Source organism: Anastrepha ludens, chromosome 4 (genome assembly GCF_028408465.1).
Source record: "Anastrepha ludens isolate Willacy chromosome 4, idAnaLude1.1, whole genome shotgun sequence".
Classification (NCBI taxonomy): Eukaryota; Metazoa; Arthropoda; class Insecta; order Diptera; family Tephritidae; genus Anastrepha; species Anastrepha ludens.
In genome coordinates, this window is record NC_071500.1 from 39,015,816 (window position 1) to 39,040,955 (window position 25,140).

Here is a 25,140-nt window from a genome sequence, read left to right on the forward strand (position 1 = left end):
AAAATCACTTTATTGTTTTTCAAAATATTCTCCATGAAGATCTATACACTTTTACATGCGTTTGAACCAATTGTCGAAGCACTTTTGCCACTCTGAATCAGGTACCTCCAAGGTACCGCTTCTTCAGGTGTCGAAAAACGTTGACCTCTCAGTTTGTTTTTTACGTACGGGAATAACAAGAAGTCATTCGGTGCCAAGTCAGGACTATACGGCGGATGGCCCATTAATTCGACGTTTTGGGTGCTCAAAAATGCAGTTGTTTGAGCCGATGTGTGAGAGCTCGCATTGTCCTGGTGAAGAGTGATCCGTCTTTGGCGATTGGTTTTCCTAATTTGTTGGAAGACAACTGGCAAACAAATGGTTGTGTACCACTCAGAATTTACTGTTCTGCGTTGTTCTAGTGGTACGGTTGCGACATGTCCAGTTTTTCCGAAAAAACAGGCGACCATTTGCTTGCAAGTTCTTCGTGCGCGAACAACTTTTGTTGGATTTGGCTCATCTTGAAACACCCATACAGTCGACTGCTGTTTACTTTCGGGCTCATACGCGTAAATCCATGATTCATCACCTGTCACTTCTGTGACAGACGTGTTTCGAAGCCCTGCGATCGTATTTTTTGAGTATTTCCTTCGACAAATCGACACGAGCCTTTTTTTGAGCGATTGACAAATTGTGTGGGATCCAACGCGAACAAATTTTTTTGACAGTCAAATGTTTATGCAATATTAAATGTATGCTGGTCCCACTAATGCCTAAGATTGTCTCAATCTCACGATAGGTCACATGACGATCTTGCAATATCAGTTCGCGCACATCATCAATGGTTTTCGGAACAACAACTGATTTTGGGCGACCTTCACGAAATTCGTCTTGGAGTGAACTACGACCACGATTGAATTCATCATACCATCGATAAACACTGGTACTGTTGAATTAAGTTCATCCATGCAATGTTGCTGAGTGAATCCACGTCGAAAGTTGTAAAAAATAATCGCACGAAAATGTTCACGATTTAATTCCATTTTTGGACCGAGATGAATCTTTTAAGTTACTGTAAACAACACAAATAGGGCTGGTATTTCAAAGCGTTCTGAGTACGTAAAAGCCAAAAAATGTCAAACTTTGCGATACAGCTGTCAGTTGCCAGATTGCAACACCAGGGTTGCCAAATCCCGACATATAAAAGGCACCCCTCGTATAATTGGCACCTACACCCTTTTTGCTTGGGTGGCCTAGCTCTTCCTTGATGTTGTTCCACAAATGGAGCGACCTACAGTTTTAAGCCGACTCAGAACGGCAGATATTTTTTATGAGGAACTTTTTCATGGCAGTAATACACTCGGAGGCTTGCTATTGCCTACCGAGGGGCGATCGCTATTATAGAAAAACTTTTCGAGATTCAAACCTACGTTCTCTCTGAATTCCGAATGGTAGCCACGCACCAACCTATTCGCCTACGGCGGCTAAAGTTTACGATTGAGAATTCTGACCTTGAGATTCTTGCGTAGAGAGTTTTCCCAATCATAATTTAAGAAATAATGAAAAATTAAAAAAATGAATTCCCTAGACCGCTAAATAAATAATTGTATAAGAATATTCAGAGGACTCCATCTGAAGAGGGAGGAATGGATATAAACTCTTCAGCCCTGAATATTTTCGATGCGGTACTACATAGTAGGCGTTGACAAAAGTTAGCAAGGTCTCCTTTACATTTGAAAGATCAATAGGAGAAAGACTTGACCTTACTTGGTAGTTTTAATTCGAGCACTTTCTTGTTTATACAAACCTAACCTAGTTTTTCATTTTTGTCTATAAGAGCTGACTATTTGGGCACTTTCTTTTTAGTTCTCCGATACACCTCATGTCACCTACATCGTTTCACTTCAATTCGCACAATCGTTTATTCTGTAACTTTTGCTTTGCATACATTATTATTGTGTTGGTCTTGCCATATGGCAAAAGTAAAACATTTTCAAAATTTCTTCTGTTCCGACAGCGATTCTCCATACAAATACTCAGCTTCAGTCCCATCCTTTCCTCAACGGACGGAGCGTATTTATTGTGGCTGATATAATTAGGAAGCAATAAAATTTGCCGTTTTATTATAAAATTAATGCTTATTGAATCGAAAGCGGGTTTTAATAGAATTTATGGTAGTCCTAGACCAAGAATGATAGAGAAGAAGATTACGTCTTCCGAATTCACCGTGTCGTAAGAGCCCATTAATAAATAAAAACAAAAAGAAAGGGAATTACCTGGTTGTCGAGAAGAAGAGTAGGCGAAAGCAATGGAAACAACCAAACATAAGAAATTATCCGCACATACACATACTTTCTATCCACTGCGTCTTCCGCATAAAAACGCAAAAAACTGTGTTTAGAGGCTTTATATTCGTTTGTGCTTTAACAATTTAACACGCGGCACTTAGTTTGCATTATTTTATTTAGTTTTAATCCCAAAAAACACAATATTACCAAACTATTCACTGAATTTTCTCAAAAATGAAGTTTCTTCTACTTTTGTTTATTTTGTTTGCTTGTTTTGTGAAGGGAGCTGACGACAGAGTAGAGTAACTGTTTTTTAATGGCTCCACCTTGCGAACTTCAAGATCGGGACGCACACTCATTTTTCAGGACAACTTGGTTATATTTAGCCTTTACTGTACTCTTTCAAGCTTTTATCGACAAGATACGGGTGGATTTGAATTGGCTCAATTAATTTAAATTCCATTTATTTTCTGCATTTAGTTTGATGTAATAAAAAACACCATCGATAAAAATTGTTCTTCTTTAAACAGTTGACATTTTCGCCGTAATTGCCGTACGGCAAAAGTAGAAAGTTAATAGTTTTTGTGCAATCCGGCATGGCGTACGGCACGTATGTGACTCAAATACACATAATATACAATACATATTTTACTCTCACTCAAATTCGGTGCCGCAACGGACACAACAGACCCATTGTGACGCGCTTATTAGGAGGTTAGAGCATCCGTCACAAAGACGGGTATGTACCAAAAAAATTAAAATGTTTAAGAAATACACACCTTCAAATAAGTTGAATTAAAAAAATTTCTAAATACTTTGACTTAGGACCGTTTTCTCAAGTAACCTCTCTCACTGCAGTCCACTTTATATTGCTTTATGGGTAGATAAACGAAGTCTCTCACCTCCTCGAAATCAGAACTGTCAACAGTGGCATAGGTGCCGATATCCGAGCGCGTCGACTACTTTCCAGCATCAAGTTAAGAAAGCCACACGACAGCGAGTCACCCTGTCTGAAACGTCGTTTTCATCAGTTTGCTTGATTTAAGATGTCACGAATTTTCGAATTACAATATTAAGAAGCCATTCTCATAATATTTACAAACAACTAATTTCTCTTCCTTTTGTTTGTTTTGCATAATTATATCGCTGACGTCAGACTGTTCTTAAACTCCCGAAAAATTAAGAAGTAGAGTAGAATGGGGTAAGATAGGTATGGGGGCACAATAGGTAGGTGGGGTTTTCGTCGCACTGTTTTTGCAGAGGTCACTCGTCTTATGTGAATTGAATAGTGGTGGGGAACAACGTTCGCGACTGTCATTTCGGCCGTCACCATTGATTAGTTATCCTAGTTCTGGCGTCGTTTTTGTGAGCTTTTCTCCGACATACCATTTTTTTTATTCTACGGTGCAGTGCATTTAATGTATGTAAATATTTGTCAGGTGAGTTTTATTTTACGTAGAAAATAATGCTGAACACGAATAATGTGTTAGTTTTTTGATATTTTTGTTTTTAAAAAAAATATCGACACTAACATAAAACATGTGCTTGGGGGCAATATAGGTCAGCCGTCTGGGGGCATTATAGGTCACTACTTTTAATTGAATAAAATAAATTTTAATTGTTTTTGCAGCAAAATGGTGCGTAATTATGTGCGAAAAACGCCAAAACGAAGTGAAGAGGACGTAAAAAACGCAATCGCGGCAGTCCGAGATGGCGCTAGTGTTCGATCACCCTCGAAACAACATGTGCAGTGTTCATACTCTATAAATAAATGTTAAAACGTTAATTTCCAAGCCATGTGCATTGTTCTTTTCCCCTCACATATAGTGACCTATCGTGCCCCCCGATTTTGAAAATATCGAAAAAAAGTACCTTTGTCTTATTGAATGCAGCTTCCAAAATATTTAGCCAAACATAAGTCAGTATAACCAAAATGTTAGCAGATAAATAACCTTTCAAAATCTTGCTTATTTTTCAAAATCAATGCAAAAACACCGTAGCAAGAGCTCTCCAAAAAAAAAAATGACCTATCTTACCCCATTCTACTCTAGAAGTAGTTTTCAGGAGACGCCACCTTTAGTATTCTGCGCACTGCGATAACCTACTATTGATTAAACTGGCAATGTAAGGGCTACCAAAAATTGCCTCTAATTGGACGTGAAGTATAGCTTCTTGTTGTGTTAAGTAAATACTTATTTATTTATTCTTAAAGTTTGATTCATATAGAGGCTTATAATAGACTTTAAATATTTTAACAAAACAGTGAAATTGTACAATTTCCAAATATAATGCACACAAAAATATATTTTTTATATTACCATACATACAAAAATGAGTGTTTGTGGTGAAAAATATAACAAAGACGTATGAAGATATTTTATAACTAACAAAACCTACAGTTTATTCAATCACTACAATATAATTTATTTTTAATTACTTATGCTAATAAATGTCATGAAGATGCTTTTACATCTTGCCATCCCATATATCTGGCATGCCCAGCTCTACGCCGCACCTCGGATTATCGCCTATACCACAAGGATAAAAGTGTTGCCACTTTTTGATGTTACGGTAAACATTGGCACCAGGACTCTTTGTGACCTTGGTCTAGAATGAGATAGGGTAATCATGAGCATAGAAAAATATATACAAGATATTTTATTTGTTTAAATGTTGGTAATGATTTCGAAAGCGCAAGGCCATTTGATATTTGAATTGAAAATGATAATTAGTTAATAATGGATAAATGGTAAATACTAGGTTGTTCAATAAGTTTTGCGGTTCGATCAAAGAGGGCGTTGCTAGCCAACATTTTTTTGTAGTGTTGGAAAACTCTCCCTATTAACGTATGTGAAATTTTATTTCAATCTGTCAATTCATTCTTTGTTCACAAGCCATTTAGTATCGACGTACTCGTATCACAATATTTTCTACACGGGAAAAAATCAAGTTCGTGTAATGATTGAATTTTTGTTTTTGGATTATTGGAAGGCTTAAAAGCAAAGGAAATTTATGAAGTAGTATTAGTATAGTAGAAAAATGAGTTGCTGAATTGGTATTTGTGCGTCTATTCATCGCTATGGATCTATCACCATGATCGTAATTAAAACAGGAGGCCAAAGAGTGGTGTGAACCAGGTTCTTCGGCTCCGAAATGAGTTCGTATCCAGAAATCGACTTCTGAATAACTTCAGGGTCCGGCACTCAAAGTATAACCAATTAAAAAGGCCATAAATTTAGTTTGGAAAATTACTTTTATTCAACTCAAAGTAAGAAATGTGTGAAAATAATACAAAATTAAGAATCAATGTACTTTTGCTCGATATCAATCAATCACCTTTGCCTTGACTATGACCTTGAGACGGTCCAGAAACGAATCGCAAGCTGCCCGAATGTGACTTGCAGGTATTTTGGCCCACTCGCGGACAATGGTTTTTTTCAACTCCTCGAGACTGGTGAATCTTTTAGTTTGGACTTTGATCTTCAAAATGGCCTAAAGGAATAATCCATAGGATTCGTGTCTGGTGAATTCGAGAGCCATTGTGTGGACCTTATGAAGTTCGGAACGTTATTTTTTAGCCATTCTTGGTTCACTCGAGCTTTGTGAGATGGTGCCAGGTTCGATGAAAACGATTGGAGAGCCCCCATCTGCGGTTACAGTGGCCCAAACCATTATCTTTGGCGGGTGCTGCGTTCTTGTAGCCAATCGATGCTCAAGTTCTCGTATAAAGGGTCGGTCAAATAAACCCTAACGTTAGAAAACACAATGTTCGGAAATTGACCGCTTTTGGCCAAGCGAAGCAACTCCTTCGCTCTCTCAAGTCTGATTTGTTGCTGCTTTGGTGTGAGGTCATGCGCCTTTTGAATCTTGCAAGACTGGATTTTGAGATCATTTTTCAGTATGCGGCGGATGCTACGGCCAGACATTTTCAGTTCTTTCGCCATCGGGGACTTTGCGAAATCGCTTTTTCGCTCTTTGAACCATTTCACTTGACGATGAAGTCTTTTAATGACCACCTGTATAACGTTTCGCGATACTACCAGTATGCTTGTAACCAGTAATGGTGCGATACACAAAAACTTTATTTACTTTGAGGTGCTCGAGATCACGAACAAGAGCTGGTTGTGATTTTCCAGCCAAATATAATGCAATCACACTATTACGTTTGAAATCCATTGCTGATTTTCTTTTTTCGCGTTTACTCTCGGCAACTAACAGACAGCTGATGCCCGTCCATCAGCTGCACGGTCTAAAGTTGGTTACACTTCGAGAACCGAACCCTGTACAATTTGGCAAGGCAAATTTAACCGATAGAAGTATTTTAATCATTATTGCGGTTTTATAGTCTTAACGTTTGCTGGAAGAGCGCCTTAATTTAAAATATTCAAAATTTGACAAAAACGGTTTCGAAGTTTTAAATTTACTATTTGTAATTTCATGTTTCTAAAAAAAGAAAATATTTTGGGCTATGACTTTCTTCCAGTGAACGAGCTCTATGTACTTATTATCATTACTAATGCATTTCAACTATCATTTCTAATAAAATATGTGGTGATACTAAAACAATATTTGCATAAGGTTATATCATTATGCTATTCGCATGCATATAGTTGGTTTACCTGATTTTGCGCCACCAATTTGTAAGCCAAGTTAATATATTTATTAACGACGGCATGTGTCAAGAGATATTGGGCCGCTTCCAATTGTTTTTCACTTGGTTCATATCGTCCGTAATCGCCCATAAACGTAACAGCCAAGGTGTCATTTGCATATGTATTTGCGTAATCCCAACCACGTCCGACGTAAATGTTGCCATCGTCTCCGACCTTTAAAATATTCATATGTACAAATTTATTTTATTTCTTAGTGCTAGTCCGAATATTGCATTTCAGTTATGTTTGGCGAGGTTAATATTTTTCAAATTTTTCTGTTTCAGTCATTGTGAAAAATATTACATTTTTGGTGTTGTTGTTTTGTGAGTTGTTGTGTCACATGTGATCAATCCGTGATTGATGACAGTGTCTGAAGTTTTACAACAAATTTGTAATATTCCTGGCGTATTACCTAGTGTAATTTAAAGAAATTGATAATGAAGGTTGAAATCTTTGACGATAGCATGGAAATTTTTCAGAGACTAGCTATGGCGAGAATTACATGAGCAGTGAGGAACAGGATCACAACCTTACTTACGCCACTACATGTTGCTCACGCTGATCTGGCTGTAGTTTGAGTCTAGACCAGACAATCATTTTTGTGTCAATATATTTTCAAAGAAATATTATAATCATAATCATTTTGGTATCATCAATAATTGTTATTCGTATTATCGCGTTTATGAGTATAGACTAATGGAAGAACATCAAAATTTCTTCTATAATGCACGATTATTGCTTATTTTCAATTCTAAGCTATCATTGATCAACTTCAACATATGCACCATGTTAATGTTTATATATTTTTTAATATCTAAAGGCGCTTTCGATTCGCCATGCGTTAGTGACGAGTACGAGTATAAATAAACACATGTTTGGAAGCACCGGGACCCCTTAGGTGGTCTAGAGCTCGAAAATTTAGGGTATTTTCAGGAATTTTTTTACAATAATAAAAATGAAAAACGATATTTAAATTGCTTAGGCTTTTTATTTAACTTCTTTACATACGAAAGTGAAAAAACTTTTTTTTTTAATTTTAATCATTTTAAAATGGTGCTGAAGTTTACCCTCACGAAAAATTTGACCTGGACGGTGTTGTCCATTTTGGCTCTTCAATTTATATGAAACACAAAAACCAAAAAAATTATGTTCCGTACTAGAATAAAAAAAATTGACAAAATGGCGCGGTTTTGAATTTGACACTATCTAAAAATCGGGGTTTTTCAGTTTTTTAATAAAAAAATACGAAATTATTGAAATGAGAATATGATTCTAGTACGCGCTATAGCCTTTGATGTTGTGAAAAACATATTAAAATTTCAGACGATTCGGTTGAATTTTTTTTTTGTTTTTGACAACACCAGGTCGAAAAAAATCGCCAAACATAGCTGAAAGTCGAGATAAATGAGATTAAAGTTTGAGTTAAAAAAGCGCGCGGACCGCTCTCTACCTACTTAATGTGCTGTAGAAGCTATAATATTGTGAATTTCCGCATGAAAATTTCACAGTATATTCTTAACGTACTATACTTTCGAAACATCGAAAAACCAAAAAATCGATTTTTTGAAATTTCTAGACCACCCCCCTAGTGAATATTCCCGCCTTCATACAGGGAAACATTTGTTGCTTTAACTCTTTACGTGTGACGCGCAAGCTCTGCCAACACCCCTTGAATTCATGTTCTTTTTCTTGGAATTCGCAAAGTTGAAGCAACAAGAGTTTCCCTGTATGAACGCGATCTTATGAAACGTACCTAATATCAGAAAAGAGAGTTAGTTAGTGAGCAGGATTCAAAATAGTAGGGTATACCCAAGAGTGATATGCCAAGAATACATTGAAGGCAATATTGAGGTTTTCGAATGCGCTGACACGTCATCGCTTACGAATATTGAAACAAAAGGAAGAGAAATTACTTGTTTGTGAAGGGGAAGAGTAAGCGACAGCAATAAAAACTGTCAAACATAAGAAATTATACACACACACACTTTCTCGCCCCGGCGTCATCGGCATAAGAACGTAAAAGCACTGCATTTGGAGGTATTTTTACAGCTCGTGCTTGCACACGCGGCTCATTTAACACGCGTCGTTTTCATTATTTTGTTTAATTTAAAAATTACAAATCTTAAAATCACAATATTATCAAGCCATTCACTGAATATTCGCAAACAAGTAATTCCTTTTCCGTTTGTTTGATTTATTTCATTTCAAGCGTTGGATGTTAAAATCATGAAAAATAAAGTATTTGTTTTCGAAAGGCGCCACATTTAGTTTGTGTACCCCTATACTCGCTAGCGGCGAAACTTGCTCGATAACTTTGTATAGGGTTTTTCAGTAAGAGCGCTTCAACTTTTGAACATTTTTGAATAAAACACAAACGGTTTGACTTTTTTAACTATTTTTTTTATTATCGAGTTTGATCATATACATTTAAGTATGAAATTCGATTTCTTTTGCTGACCACCGCGTGCACGTTTTACGAAGTCTAATCGTTGAACCCAATTTTCGACCACTCTTTTACATAAATCGGCCGAAATTCCAGCAATTTCGTGTTCAATATTTGCTCTGAGCTCACAAATCGTCGCCGGCTTGTTACTGTAGACCAATGACTTCACATAACCCCAAAACGGGACGGCTTGTTAAATGGACCGTAAAATGGCCGTAATGCTCTTAAAGTAGCAGCAACAGAACGATTATTTTCATAAAAAATTTGCACGATTTGCAATCGTTGCTCAAGTGTGTAGCGTTCCATGATGAAATGTATACTAATGAAGTTTACAAATGACAAGCGAAAAATAAAAAATATTGCGTCCTTCGCCCTCCCTATCGGAAAAAAGTTGAAGCGCACCTATTTAACAACCCTATAGTTGCTTTCACATGTAAATTTTCGTCAAGCGAGCAGAGCTCAAACATACCGAGCATCGAAGGCGTCTTTACATATCTAATTTTCACTTGAGTGAACGGATGAACAGACAGATATGCTTGGCTGAATTTATCATTTTGTGCATTTGAGTACCGTTAAGCTGTTGTAAATAACCGTTATTTTATAAAACCCTTGTATAGACCATGAAGAGGAGAATGCAAAAGTGGCGCCATCCATAATGCCACTATCCTGTTCTTGACGAATTGGACAGGCTCGGTTGCACAGAAAATACACTCAACAAAATAATAAACATTAATTACCGCGTGCTAAATTGCGAAAGCGCGAAACAATATAAAGTTTTCAAGCCATTGAATAAAAATTGAACAAAAGTGAAGTGACTTCTTTTTCTTTCTATACTTTCATTCTACTCACTTTTTATCTCTACTGTCATTCTTGCTGGTTGACGAGTTCGCTAGGCCTTACCAAAAGTCGAATATCAGTTGTGATTTTGGCCGCAACACAAACGCAACACCGTAATGGGTTTGGCAGCGAAATCGATTTCGGTCCGTTGCTAATTTATAATTATTTATTCAATTATTTGCTCAACCAAAACGCATAATACGTACGTTAAGACTAAACGTTTTTGCAAAACTTTATAGCAACAAAAGTGCTCGCGAACGACACTCAGGTGAATATAAATCACTGCCTCAATAGCACTACCTATTTTCTATGCAGCGGTTAGGCTTCGATAGTTTTGTCGGTCATCCATGAAGAATTTGTTAGGGTTTTGCGCAGACAGTTCAGAAAGCTGTGTGCACAATGGATGCCCCATTCGCTAACAATGGATAAAGTGGATTTTGTGAGACGTTGCTCTATCACCCTGACGCGAAATCAAAACAAGGGACTAAAGAGTGGTGTGAAACCGATTCTTCGGCTCCGAAACGAGTTCGTGTCCAGAAATCAAGAACCAAGAAGATGTTAACATCAGTTTTTTGTAATGCGAGTAATCTTTTCACAAACTACTAATAAATCAATAAATTTTGAATGTTATTGTAATCTTTTACACCAGCTGAAGGAAAGAATCATGTAAAAGATCCAGTTTGAAAAGGAAATAAATTTATTTTTCATCAGGGAAATGCACCGTGTGACAAGATAATGGCTAAAATCCATGAATTAAAGTTCGAATTTTAGAACATCCACCGTATTCACCAGATTTGGCTTTTAGCGACTTCCATCTGTTTCTAGACTTAAAAAAAACATGTATGAAAGCGTTTTTCATATGTTTCATATGTTCAAATGATAAGGTCAGAACAGCTGTGGACGCGTATTTTGCAGCCCTTGCAGATTCTCACTTCAGGGATGGAATTCATAAACGGGAATTTCGTTGGAACAAGTGTATTGATGTTCCGGGAAGCTATGCTAAATAATAAAATATATTTCAAACCATAAAATCGCGATTTTCTTATCGAACCACAAAAGTTATTGACCAACCTAGTAGTTCATTCTATAAAAAATACCATAATAATCCAAGTTTCAAACTTTATACAATTTATATAAATACGAGAAATTTTCAAAAACCATTTCAAAATCTTAAATCAGAATAAAAAAACAAATTTTGGGTACGCAGTTTTACAGCCCATTTAATTTTAGTGTAGGCAGTTAGACTAGACAGTGTAGAAAGTGCAAGCTCCTCAAAGCACTCAAAATTCTTGTAATTTTTTTAGAATTTGTTCCTCAGAAAGTGTTGGGCATTTTTTAATCAAAATTAACCATACAATGGGTTTCTTAATAACTTTTTACTAAATACAAAACAAAAAAAATATTCTTTGAATGATGGAAGTCTCGAGTTTGACCTCTACGCGCGTAATTTCTTGTCTGCCGTATACTGCAGGTGTCTAGTTTGTTAGATGGTATCAAATATGAATGATGTCGTTTACAAAAATTGTTTCTATATGTTAAAAATATATTTTCCTAATAAGAATGTTACGCCTTAAGATTATACGATAATGCTGTGATTTTAAGGCGTCCCCTATTATTTGATAGCCTCAACGCTCTCCGTATTATCCTTTTGGTGTATGTTAAATATAATAGTTTTTTCAAGTCAATGTTTCTTACATTAGTTTTAAAACAACGAAGCTATTACATTTTAATAATACAAACACTGCATTTTTTTCTGGACTTAAAATAGACAAACGCCCATACATAAATATTCATATTTATTTTGTGCAACTCACATAAAAATTCGACTGTATGTCGGGTAGATTTTTTTCCGCAATTGCTGAATCTTGAATTGTGCGCATTTTAATCGAGCATCTGTATACATTTTCACAAGGTTTCGACTGGACGCCAATGTGCGTGATGAGTACATATGGTATTGGATGCTTTAGTGGTATTTTTAGATTTTTAGCCAATTCCGAGGCGCCCCATTGATCGCGATCGATCACCAGATGTCCATTTCCTAAATTCGGAACTAAGATACTTAAAATAAAAATTTCTTCCAATTTCTAGCTGAATCGGTGGGCCTTTAACAAAAGCGAACTTTGAACTGAACTTTTTTCTTGTTTGTTTTGAGATCAAATCCCTCGTTTGAAAAAATTCGAGAAAAATGGCTTACAAGTATTCAAAATTATAATACCACCTTAAAAGTAAAGATGCATTTTCTTCTAATGTATGCGTTGGTGCGTGGCCAAACACCTCAAAAAGGGTGTACGCGCAAAATAAAGAGAATAAAGTAGTTTTTGTAATTTCTTCATACTTATCTAAATAAATGTATGAAGTTCTTCAAGCAAACGAGCGAATAATCTTTGAATTTTGTGTTTAAGTTTTTAAAGCCTATTAAAAGTTGAATGCTAGAAAAATTGTATAAATCTATCAGTGAGATATCTTTCAGGAACTCCGAATAGTACATTCCTTATTCTGTAGCCAGCGTCCATGCTTTATACCCCTGTCAAAAATTTGAGGGAGCAGATATATATCTTACTTGTAGTATTGTAAATATATCTCCATATGATGGCTAAAAACTGATAGGTTTAAATAGGCGCTTTTATCAAAAGTCCACAGATATGTAAGAGAGCATAAAAGTATTTAAACTCATTCATTCTTTTCCATCGAAATACTTACATGTCCCATGTTCATAGCTGTTGCCGAACAATATAGGTCCGGCATCTGTCTTTTTGTTGCTTTGTTGTATCTCAATGTAAATAATCACGCCAGCTACAATTATTACTAAAATAATTAGTAATATTAAAAGTTTGGAGGATGTTGATAGCTTCTGGAAAATGGAGGTATTTATACTGGTTCTGTTTTGATTGATTCCTATGAAAAAAAAAATGAAATAGATTAGTATTTTGTATGTAGAGAGAAATGGCTCGTTTGTTTTTGTTTATATGTAAAAAATAAACTCCAGAACCACTGAACCGATTATAAAAGTTATTAACGTTATGGGAAGCTACAATGTTATTGGGTGTCACAAGCATTCTTGTAAGAATATTCACATATTTTTTAATTAGGCCAAGAGTTAAACTGCGGTGTTAAGTATGGCTATCAAGTGGCTGACATTTACTTTTAACTTGAGCGATGCTGTGATGCGCATTCACCACATAAATTTTAATGAAAGCCTTAAGTAATATAGGTGTCTTTGATTCGCCACTCCTTCGCTTACCAAGGATGATAGATACACCAGGTTTGCTCTTTAACAATGGTGAAAAAGAAAATTGTGAGGGAACTTTGGCTGCCATGTCACTTGAGAGACTCATCCGAACTCTGCTCACACACTCGTTCAATCAACCGCTGTTCAGACGGCAACGAAGTGTAATTGGTTGATTTTTTTCGTGTATCACCAACACACTTAGTTTAGTTTTTTTGTAAACACATCCCCAGTGACGCCAGCCCATATGCTGATTCTACCAAATTCGCTCAGAGCCGAATAACGATTTGCTAAAGAGCACACCTCTAAAAATATTTTCACCAAATCTGCTTACTTTATTTGGGCTCTGCTCAATTGACGAAAAATTTACAAAAGTTATCGATGTGGTTGTTTCCGTCGTGTTCACACACCTTGCAAATGTTACTTTCTAGTACACAGCCTACAAACAACATTGAGAAGAACGAGAACATAAAGGGTGCTGACAACTCGAGCATCACAAGTAACGAGTTGGATCAAAAAATGGTTTTTGCATGAACGCGGTCTTACGAGTACTAATATTCATTAAGTGCTTTCAAACAGATGTAATTTTTGGTAGCTCGAATCGAAGAGGCCTTATTGTACAATATGAATTTTACATGAAAAAAATTAAAAAAAAAAAAAATGGCATTATAAATTTTTTTGAATAGAGTGTCCTCTTTTTTTAATTTGAACTACTTTTCAAATGAACTCCAAAATAATTGATTCGACTGTTATAAGATGTTGGTGAACTTTTGTGAGTATGCTCGGGAAGTCTATAAATTTATTTAGATCAAAACATATATTGTTTGAGTTATGGAATGTTAAATATTATAAAGGAAAAATGGTGCTTCAGGCTACTGGAGTGAAATTATTAAAAAAAAAATACATAAATAGTTAACACACAAAATGGATTGAAGCATATATTCGTGTTTTTTCGGCAGATGCATATCTTCCACTGGTAGATCAGTTTTACAAAATGGCATCCAAGGAACAACACAAAATGTGCCTTTCCAAGACAATGATATCGTCCCCTTAGTATAACAATAGCCTATGTGCTCATAGGCTATTATTTTTTTATTGAATTTTTGGATTTTCTATCGTCGATTTTATATGTGGTCAAAATTTTATCAAATTCTATTTCCACAAAGTGGGTCAAAACGTCAGTCAAAAAATAATAAATATTTACAGACATAACGAGATTTGAGTCAGAGCTACTTTCGACAAAAAGTTTGAAATTCATTTTCTCAAAACATCAAAACATTTATAGGCTATTTTAATACTAAGGGGACGATATAGTGTACAGAAAAAACAGTCCTTACTAAAATCATTTTGGCATAATTACGAACGAAAGATAAAATAGCTATTATGCGTTAAATCACGATAGATTTGGATATTAGTAAAAGTAACATTATTACAAGTTCAGGCAATGTAATATAAGAATTGATAGATCTTTCAAAGATAATCGACAAAATGATCAACCCGCGATAGTTCCAAGGGTATCCGCTGAATAGGAGTGATTGAGATAAGCGCCTGTTCGAAGAGAAAAAGAAAATTACGCATAACATAACACGCAACGCTTGAGCAAGTGGGCATTTAAAAATTTTGAACGTAATGTGATGTGATAGTCGATGAATTCCCAGTTTTAACGAAAGTGTAGCCAGTGGGGCTTCTAAGGGCGTACCAAGAGGTAAACAAGGGCTCACAAGTGCGAGTCAAAATTTGTTTGTCTGTTCGCCTGTTTAGAAACGTTTATCTCTGAAACTGCTCCGTTCATAGGATTTTCACAGGTTTTCATCAAAACTGATTCACAGAAAAAATACATACCTTATTTGCGCTTTATACTCAGATGCTACCCCCGAATCCCTTATTCTTGTTGTAATAGAGACTTCATCTACTGAGACATGACCACTACTAACAAAATTTGCGACCTTATTTCATAAAAAGAAAATAAATCAATAATTGGCGCGTACACTTCTGTTAGGTGTTTGGCCGAGCTCCTCCTTCAATTTGTGGTGTTCGTCTAGATGTTGTTCCACAAATGAATGGACCTACAGTTTTAAGCCGACTCCGAATGGCAAATGGTTTTTATGAGGAGGTTTTTCATGGCAGAAATATTCTTGGACAGCCGAGGGGTGACCGCTATTAGAAAAAACTTGTTGTATTATTTTGGTGTTTCATGCACGAAGATTCGAACCTTCGCACTTCCGAATGGCAGTCGCGCCAATTATATACATATATATGACCTTTGATAACACCCCTTAAGGAGACTGTGATGTTTAAGATGAGTTTCGAAGCTAGTCTTCCCTGTATTAGCACTCTTCTCACTCTTATTTACTCTCTTTCCAATCTATCATTTTCAGTGGGGAACTAAATGCTATCTCATTTTACCGCCCACTTCAAAGCCATACACACAAACCTTTAAGTATATATGTATTTTAGGTTAATTATATATACAGCCGGAAATTTGTATGTTAAGTTATTATAGCAGCTTATTACTTCATATCTGTCACTCATTTTATTTTATTACCCTGTTTTAGTGCCACTTTTCATTACATTTCAAAATCTATTGTTTAAGTTATGAAACAAAATTGGAGTGAATGAAGATAATTTACCGTACATCCTAATGTGCTTTGCGTAATAATTGTAACAATACCGCTCAGAATTATGTCGTATATCAATACTTTTTGTCACCTTCCTTAATTATGTAAAAGTAAAAATATGTAGATTATGTAATGATTTTTATCGTTGTGTTCTGGTGAAATTTTACCAGAATTATGCTTCAGAGCCAGGCCCGACGAGAGGGGAGGCGATCGGGGACTTTTTGACTCGGGCCCGGAGTTCTCAGAGGGGCCCGGATTCGAGAATAATTCGAATTATATGAATTAGACACAATTGGAAAGGGCCCGCATTTGCAATTTTCCCCTGGGGACCGGATATGCTCTCTACGGCCCTGTTCAGAGCTGCCCCAAAATAACTCTTCATAAGCACATTTAAGAGCTACAAAAATAATACTTTTAAGGAAACGGGACAAAAATGACCTAGTAGCGAATTCATATATTCCGTAAACGTATTTCTTGCACGAAGAAAATAATTATATGCTATCCCTCAATCATAGTAGCAGAAAAACGGAAACTACGAAACGCTGACAGCAAACCAGATCTCCAGAGATTAAAACGAAATTGAACCTAAAAAATTAACAGCTTCACACATTTAAAAATGATGCATTCAATCGATTTCTGTCTAGGCCCACTGCTGATAAAACTGCAGAATATATCTTCAGGAAAGGGGCTAAATTTTTCAAAAGACCAATTCAGCGCTCCTGTTAAAACTGGCGAGAGAAACTGAGTTAAGACAGGAAAAAAACGTTTAGCCCTAATGAAGGCACTGATGAAGTAGAACCTAAACTGCTCTGAGTAAGATGCATATATTATATTATTCCAGTTACAGAAGAAGAAAAAGGAAATAAAAGAAATAAAGCTTTAAAAGTCCTCTGGATTTCATTTAATCACCCCTGGAGTCCTTCGTAAGCTATTAAAAATTGCTTTGAGTGCATTTGAATAATTTATTTAACAATTGCCTCAGCTTTTGATATGTAAAGTTAAAAATACCCACGAAGTTTCCTCTTACAGGCCAATATCTTTAGTACCTGTAATGTCGAAGCTTTTGAAAAACTATTTTTAAAGCGTCTACGCTCGATCGAATACATAGAGTCGTAAGCACCATAGAAAGCGCTATGAAAAAGCAAAGAGGATGGTTCTAAGGTATCCTCCAAGCTCAAGTCCATACTGCCAACACAATATTGCGAGGTACTCTAGATTATCTCATTGGTAGGCGCGAGCTTCATTGTGATCTTGGCATACCAACTGTCACTCAAGTAGCAAAGCAATTTGAGATAGCGCGCAAATAGCTACTAAAAAATCATCTCAACGATGGAGTATCCAGCTAACTTCGGCTGAATTCTTCTGGAAGACATTTAAAACGCACAACGCTAGCAGAGGTTTGCACATCAACCTCATGATCTTTTGTGCCCCCTTCGCGATTATATTGTAAAATGCTTCTTGAAACAAGTTGATTTATCATAGGTATAATATATTCCTTTTTTTTACTTTTAAACCCAGAATAACAGTGAATCTGATTAATGACTATATCATACTTCCATCTGGATTACTTTTGGTAATCCTGAATTTCTCATGCAGAGTAATTGGAAATGTATTCCATTACTGAGGAATAGGTACCGACTGCAACTGATGCTGTGCACCTCTTCCATTATTCTGAAAAGTGGTAAGTAATTTTTTCGACAATTAAAAGAAAGATTAAAAAAGTCCCGATTAGCGCAAAATTCTAGCAATTTTCTTTAATATCTGTAGTAGTTATATTGCGGTAGTTTTTATATTGCGCACTTAATATTATAAAAAAGATTTTCTGACGTTACTAAAAGCAGGCAAAGCTGCTTATCTCTAGACAAGCCATACATTTATTGATTGCATGCAAAGTATTTATATAGTAAGTTAAGCTTGCCTTTCATCAGTCCTTGTCCCTACAGATCCTAGAGTAAGAGACTTGTCTGTATCGCAACGCACTTGGCGGTTATATGACCACTACACATATTCTCGTGAGAAGTTTTGTATACGAGGTGTGTTCAAAAAGTAAGGGGAATTTTCATTTTTCTGAACAAATATTTATTTATTCATCAATTACTATTTTATCTCTTTCTATTTTATCTCTCTCGAAGCAGTTCTGATATGCACTTTTTGGTATGTCCTTGAGCTTGGTTTTTATATCCTCAATCATCGCAAAATGCCGTCCTTTCATGATTCTCTTCAATCTTGGGAAGAGGAAAAAGTCACAGGGAGCCAAATTGGGCACTGGTTTCGATGTCATGACCATATAATTTATATATGGTTATGACCCTTTTAAGCAAGTCTGTATACTCGTTGACGTCATTCAACAATTCCTGAGCGATGCTCATGCTTAATTTTGGAATGAATTTTTCCTGTCACACGCTTCATTTTTTTGACTCAGAGTACTCTCACCGTATGCTACTGCCAACATTTCAAGTATTTTTGCGCATTTAATTCCATTTCTTACACAAAATTTGATGCCACTTCTTTGATCCATTTTTTCGATAGCAGAAAATTGCCGAACATGGAAAATATGCCTCTCACAAACAAACTAAACATGCCGTATTGCTAAAACCGTGCACATATCATCGAGACGAGTGTAACAAGCTCCTGGGCTATGTCACGAATACCAACATGCCGGTCAACTTCGATTATTTTTGTGACTTCATCAAGATTTTCGACATCTTCCTCAGTTTTTTTAACATTAAAAATTCCTGAACGGAATCGACGAAACTAAAATTGCACGTAAATAGGGTCTTACAGTATCGGTACCATAAACACTATTCACAATTTCAGCGGCTTGGCTTGCAATGTAAAATGTAACGCATTTTCTCTTTGTTGACTTTCATTTTAACACCCTGTAACTCATAACTGAATGGAACAAACCAAAAATAGAAAAAAAAATGTTTTTGTATGAGATAGGTACATCCTTGATATCGAGCAAAATCTTGAAATTGTTTTATCGATCCTTTACGAAATATCGATTACAACATTTTCTCCTGCTTCTTTCGCACTGAGGCCGAAGTGTTTTTTAAGAAAGGAACTGTGCAATTAATCCTTGCACAAAATAATAAATGAATGTGAACTTAATTTCTAACTTGCGATTTTTAGTTCCAGTGTAATTTTTGCAACGCAATTTCCGTAAATGTTTGCACAGATTTAAATGCTCCATACGGACGATGGTTGTGCTAGATTTAATGAATGACTATTATGGACGAAAAGTAATAAAGCGAAACCACTTTCGTTGAGTTTTTAAAGCACTTAACGATAAGTAGTGCAAGTATAATAAACTTAATTGCACCAACAATTTATTGCACTTCAAGATAATTGCACCAAATTTCTTGGTAATTGTAAAACCTTCAAGCTTTTTATTGGATAATTTAATTTAATTGAATATTTCAAATAATTTGGGTCTCATGGAGACAATTTTACGATTTGGTGGTGCATGCCTTCGAAAGGGCTTGGACATACGTATGTAAAAGGTTTAGGGCTTATACGAAGGGATCAATTTGTAACCATCATCGAAGAAGGACTTTAAGGAAGCATCATTCAATGAGGAAAAAGTGCGGCGTATAACTTAAAATTACAAAAGCTATACTCCAAAGCCACTACACTAAAGTTTTTGGTTGGCCTCCCAAATAAACATTTTTAATTTTATTCTGCCTTAAAATAACGCTTTTTGTGTACAGGAAATATGATTCCTCCAGCCCATAGACCGCACCAAACGGTTGTTTTCTGGCTATTCTTGAATGGCTTCGGGTTGCTCTTCACCCCAAATATGGCAATTTTGCCATCTGATCACCCTTTATTTATATCTTTATTTACTATATATCATAATTGGAAAACGCCCATGCATATTGGTATTCCAAATTGTCATGTCAGAATGACAGGAAAAGTCGATTTAACCAAAAATGAATATATTTCTATGAATCTTGGTGTATATTTAGTAGAAGTATATATATTTATTAAAAAAAAATATTATTAAGCATTAAACCTAACATGACGGGTCAAATGGCCCATTTTAAGCTTTTCGTCAGAAGTTCTTAGAAATCAAATTATTTAATCGACTTTTGCCTTCATGGCTTTTATTAAAAAATACATCGAATGTATTTTTCAAGATTTATAAATTGACCTAATTAGTAATAAATATACCATTTTAAAGACGGGTCATTTGACTCACTTTGGTAGGAATAGGAATACATAAAGTATCGGTAGGTTTAGTGTTAAAAAAAAACAATTTGTATTGGTAAATAAGGAAGTGCATATGTATACCCTCGAACATTTTGGTATAATTTAATATGAGTTGGTTGTTAAAATTTTGAATCAATGAATTTTCGAATTTTCAATTTCGAGTGTCTATGAACTAGAGACAATAAAGTAATAGCTTCTAACATTAGGCGAACGGACGGAAATTTAATCTTTACATATAAAAAGTTGACGTGGTTTTTATCCGATCTCAATTATATTTACATATTTCGAGTCTAAACGAAATGGAGAGCACACATATTGGAGTCGGGTGAGTTTTATTAAAAAATTGAAAAATTTAACCAAATTATAATACCTTTGTACACAAGTGCGCTCGGATTTAATGAGATTTAGAGACACTTGACTGCGCTAATATTGTATTTTAATTCATTATACAGTAATCCCCTAATAATAAGGTACTTTTATTTCATATTACGTGATTATATATCCCTCGTATAACGCGGTATTTCCCCTCATATAAGGCGGTATTTCCCCACTTTCATGTACTGTGAATTATTTCTAGAGTTCATAATTAAATTTACATGATGTTTAAAGTTTTTGAAGTGTAACAGTATTGGTTATACACACAGATTTGTACTGAAAGGGAAAGAAATCTAATTTGTGTAAGTCTTTATTTTAAATAAAATATTTATTTCTCAGTCATGGCTTATATTAAAAAATAGGGTGCGACCACGTTTCAGCTTTAGAGCTAAATGTTTTTGAATTATTACACATATTGTATAAGTAAAAAAATACCGTTAATCTGGTAGCCCTTTCGAGCTTATAGACCACATTTTGGTCGAATTTACAGTCCACATTTTGGCCTATATATCTACATGCATATTTATGTATATACATGTATCTATAAATCTATTTCTCTCCTCAACACATAATACAACAGTTTAAAAGTTTTTAACACATGGGCTGAAAAGTCCCCGGCCTAACAAAGAAAACACGTTTTTTTTGTTGTTCTAAATTAGCTTTATTCATCAACGTAATTTCTTTCAAGAACAACGAAAGCATTCCAGCGCCGCTCTAACATTTCAAAAACACTTTTGTAGAACGATTAATTTTTTGCCTCGAAATAGGCCTCCGTTTCGGCGATAACCTCTTCATTCGAACGAAATGTCTTACCAGCGAGCATTTTAGGTCTGCGAACAGCCAGTAGTCAGTGAGAGCCAAATCTGGCCAATACGTTGGACGTGGGAGCAATTCGAAGTTAAATTCATTTAGTTTTGCCATTGTTTCGATTGACTTATGACACGGTGTCTTAACGAAACCAATTTTTTTTCATTGTCATATGCGGACGTTTCTTTTGCAATTTTGGCCTTCAAATGCTCCAATAACGCTTCATAATATTCATTGTTGATCGTATTTCCCTTCTAAAGATAGTCGATGAATATTACCCGATTGTTGTGCTTTCGGGCGCTTTGGACGAGGTTTACCAGCTACTTTGCACTCAGATGACGATCGTTTTGATTCTGGAGTGCAGTGATGGATCCATGTTTCATCCGTTGCCGCATATGTCAAATACTACTCAGAATCATCAACACGTTCCGGTTTTTAGTCAACAGTGAGCAAACGCGGCACCCTCTTTGAACAGAGCTTCTCATAGTCATATGCTCATGCAATATAAAGCCAGCAGGTTCTTTTGATATCTTTACGATGCCCGCTAACTCTCGCAACTTTACTTTTCGATCGTTCAAAACGATTTTTTGGATTTTTCTTATGTTTCCTGGTGTTACCACCTCATTTGGACGCCCACTGCGTTGTGCACATTCGGTGTCTCCACGACCACGTTTGAAGTCAGCAAATCATCATTTTGTTGTTCATTCTGATGGAACGGAGTCCCCATAACACTTTTAAAGCCGTTGCTTCACTTGAACGGTATTTTTCCCATCAAGAAGCTGTGCAAAATTAAAACACGAAATTCTTTTTGAGCCATTGTTTTGAAAATAAAAAAGTAGCGTCACTCTTAGTACAAATACTCACGAACTTGAATACATGAAATTTTAACAGCTGTCTTTTTAAGGTGAGTACTAACTGGACTTTTCAGCCCATGTGTTTTATAATATAGTTATAAATCAACAACACAACAAACAAATCGGTACTTAATTAATTAACGCTGTAAAGCAAATCTATTCGGAGTATTCCATACCAGCATTTGTATGGAGCTGTATAAGTACATAGAATTATTAAAAAAAGAAAAAATAATAATTATGAGTAAAAAAATTAATTAAACAAATACTCACGTTTTATTGTGGCAACAGTTCCATTCGCTGATGAGGTTGGCAAAGTCACAGAGCTGACATAGCGTTTGCGAGCTTTTTCTGAATTCACTTTCAACAACAATTTCATTTTGATTATATGAAGATACGAGTATATATACATATATGTGATATTTCCCGTAGGAAAAATTATGAACTGTGTATTATTTTGAAACGAGAAGGCTGGTGGGTGTGTTTATAAAGTTTTTAGAGGTTGCGGATTATTTAATTATAATTTTTAATGTTTTTCACAATACGTTCTACATCAAGCGAGAATGTGAGGTGGTCAAGTGTTGTATTAATGCATTTATTAGGTTTTTTTTTCATAATTTTTATTGTATTTAGAATTTTCAAACTGGTTTTGTGGCTATGTGATTTTTTATTACGATAAATTGTTTAAATTCCAAAAAAATTACCAGGGGTATGTTTTTGCTTTTGGATGCAATTACTTATTAATAAAATGGTTAACAATTTTACACTGAACTCTATTACACAAGAATGCCGATATTTAAACGACTATCATTCCCACAAACGTTCCATTAAATAAGTCTTTAATATACATACTATAAATGTCTCTAATAAATGGTTGGGGAAATATATGTACCTATGTATGTAACAAACACATTAACACGCCCTGCAGAAAAAGTTAGTGTTTTCGGACTGGTGCGCTTCTTGCGAAATAGGAAGCCTTGCTACTGAAGCTCTTGTTAGAGTAACTTTTCGCTTTTGTTACAGTCACTGCCACTGTGGCTTGAAGCTTTTATCGATTATTTATCTAATTAATTTAATTTCTTTATCCAATAATAGGATTTAGAGGAGAATGGATTGCGCTATCGAGAGATGATTAACGATTTTTTATGGCCTGAATTGGTGATCGAAGAGGTGATCACAATTGGCCACCGAGATCTTGTGATTTAACACCTTGTGACTTTTTTCTTTGGGGCCACGTGAAAGAGAAGATCTACGCCAACAGCCCAGGGTCGATTCAAGACCTCAAAGATGGAATTCGTGAGGCTATCGAGGACATAGGGCAACCACTTTTCAATTCGGTTATGGAAAACTTGATGAAAAGGATATTGTCCTTTGAGCGTGGTCGTGGTGGTCATTTGCCTGATGTTATTTTCCACTATATACCTTCCTCTTTATAATGAAATAAACATCCGATCATTTATATTAAAAAATAAAATTTTTCTTTGAATATCAAAATAACACCTCTTATTGGAAAATCCTTTAGTTGTACATATAGATTGCTAGAACTATGTAAGTAATTATTTATTAGCTTTGATTAAAGCAATAAATTATTCTTTCTGGGAATAACTCCAACTGACTACCTATGTACTTTATTCAAGAGTCTAAGATAATAATTGAGCGGTGATTTTAAGGAGTTGTTGGCCCTACATTGTGGAATACGGAATGTATAAGAGAGCCTTAAATTACGCGTGGGGCAATTAAAATTAATTAACTCCAGCTAAAGTAATAAGAATTAATATAGTCGGTCACTAAGCTCCCTAGACGCATTATGGAATAATGTTTTAGAGGCGTAACTAGTGTTAGCAACCCGAGTAAAAAACACCTGCTTCTGTACTCGGCCATGTTACCATTCCAATTGAGGTATATCTAGTAAATTGTTTCTAATTTTTTTTTTCGATTCTTAGGGATTGCCCGGTATATTGAAGATCTCAGAATTATTCAAGATTGGATCTAACAAAGGAGACATACCCATAAGCGTTTGATATTGAAGTACCATAGAAATAAAATTTGATGTATTTTGTCATGCAGCCATGGATCACTAAATCAAAGTATTTTTCTTAGTTCATTTCTAATTTTAAAATCCTGAGCATAAATATCAAAATAAGTTTGTTAAATATTTCAGGGTTGGTTATGGTTATGGCGAAAAACCAAACTTAAATAGATACCGAACTTCGGCTTCGGCAATGTTCGGTCACAAAATTCAGTTCGGTTTTGGCAAAAAAAAAATGCCGAACTTTTTCCAAACATTTCTGTAAAATGTTTTGATAAAAAATTTATCAACATTTAGTTATCGTAAAATTTTTGAATACTGTTAGGTTAGGTTAGGTTAGGTTAGGTTAAATGGCTGCTCTAGCTTAGGGCACACTTGGACAAATATTCAAAAATTCGTCCGTTGTGATGCCATACAGGGGAAAGGAGAAAGAAGAAGGAGCCTTGGGATTAGAGACGATGATGACCGTGTATTTACGACGACGCCGTCGGCTGCTGATTTATGTCCGTAATTAGCCGCAACAAGCTACTGATGAACTTCACCAGATTTGTGATATTTAGAACCGCAATATCCGTAGGCGTAGCGAAAAAACGACAGACCAGATGTCTAAATCTTTACCGGACAACAGCAGCTGAGAAGAAGGTGTAGAGATGATTCCACTTCGTCCTCAAGACAGCTTCTGCAGAACGGACTTGAGGCAATCCCAAGTCTCATCGCATGAACACCTAACGGACAATGTCCGGTAAGGACACCCACCAAATTTGAGAGCTGGGGCTTTGTTAGCCTTAGGAGTTCCCTCGAGCGTCCCCGATCTAGCCGTGGC

The 25,140-nt window shown here is 35.6% G+C and overlaps 1 protein-coding gene across 5 annotated transcripts in view; it reads right to left on the bottom strand.

Annotated features, from left to right (window-relative positions):
* Window positions 1-4,473: 4,473 nt before the first annotated feature.
* LOC128861743 (peptidoglycan-recognition protein LA) overlaps window positions 4,474-25,140 on the bottom strand; it is a 36,580-nt gene continuing 15,913 nt past the window's right edge. For 2 of the 5 annotated variants that reach the window (XM_054100117.1, XM_054100118.1), the window contains exons 2-6: window positions 22,562-22,836; window positions 12,900-13,094; window positions 12,014-12,249; window positions 6,887-7,093; window positions 4,475-4,874 (exon numbers count right to left, since the gene is read on the bottom strand). In XM_054100117.1, coding sequence (XP_053956092.1) covers window positions 4,734-4,874; window positions 6,887-7,093; window positions 12,014-12,249; window positions 12,900-13,094; window positions 22,562-22,700 — 918 coding nt within the window. In that variant the 5' untranslated portion in view covers window positions 22,701-22,836 and the 3' untranslated portion in view covers window positions 4,475-4,733. Of the gene's footprint in view, window positions 4,875-6,886; window positions 7,094-12,013; window positions 12,250-12,899; window positions 13,095-22,561; window positions 22,944-25,140 lie in introns of those variants that run through there. The other 3 variants (XM_054100119.1, XM_054100116.1, XM_054100114.1) reach the window with 3 other exon arrangements.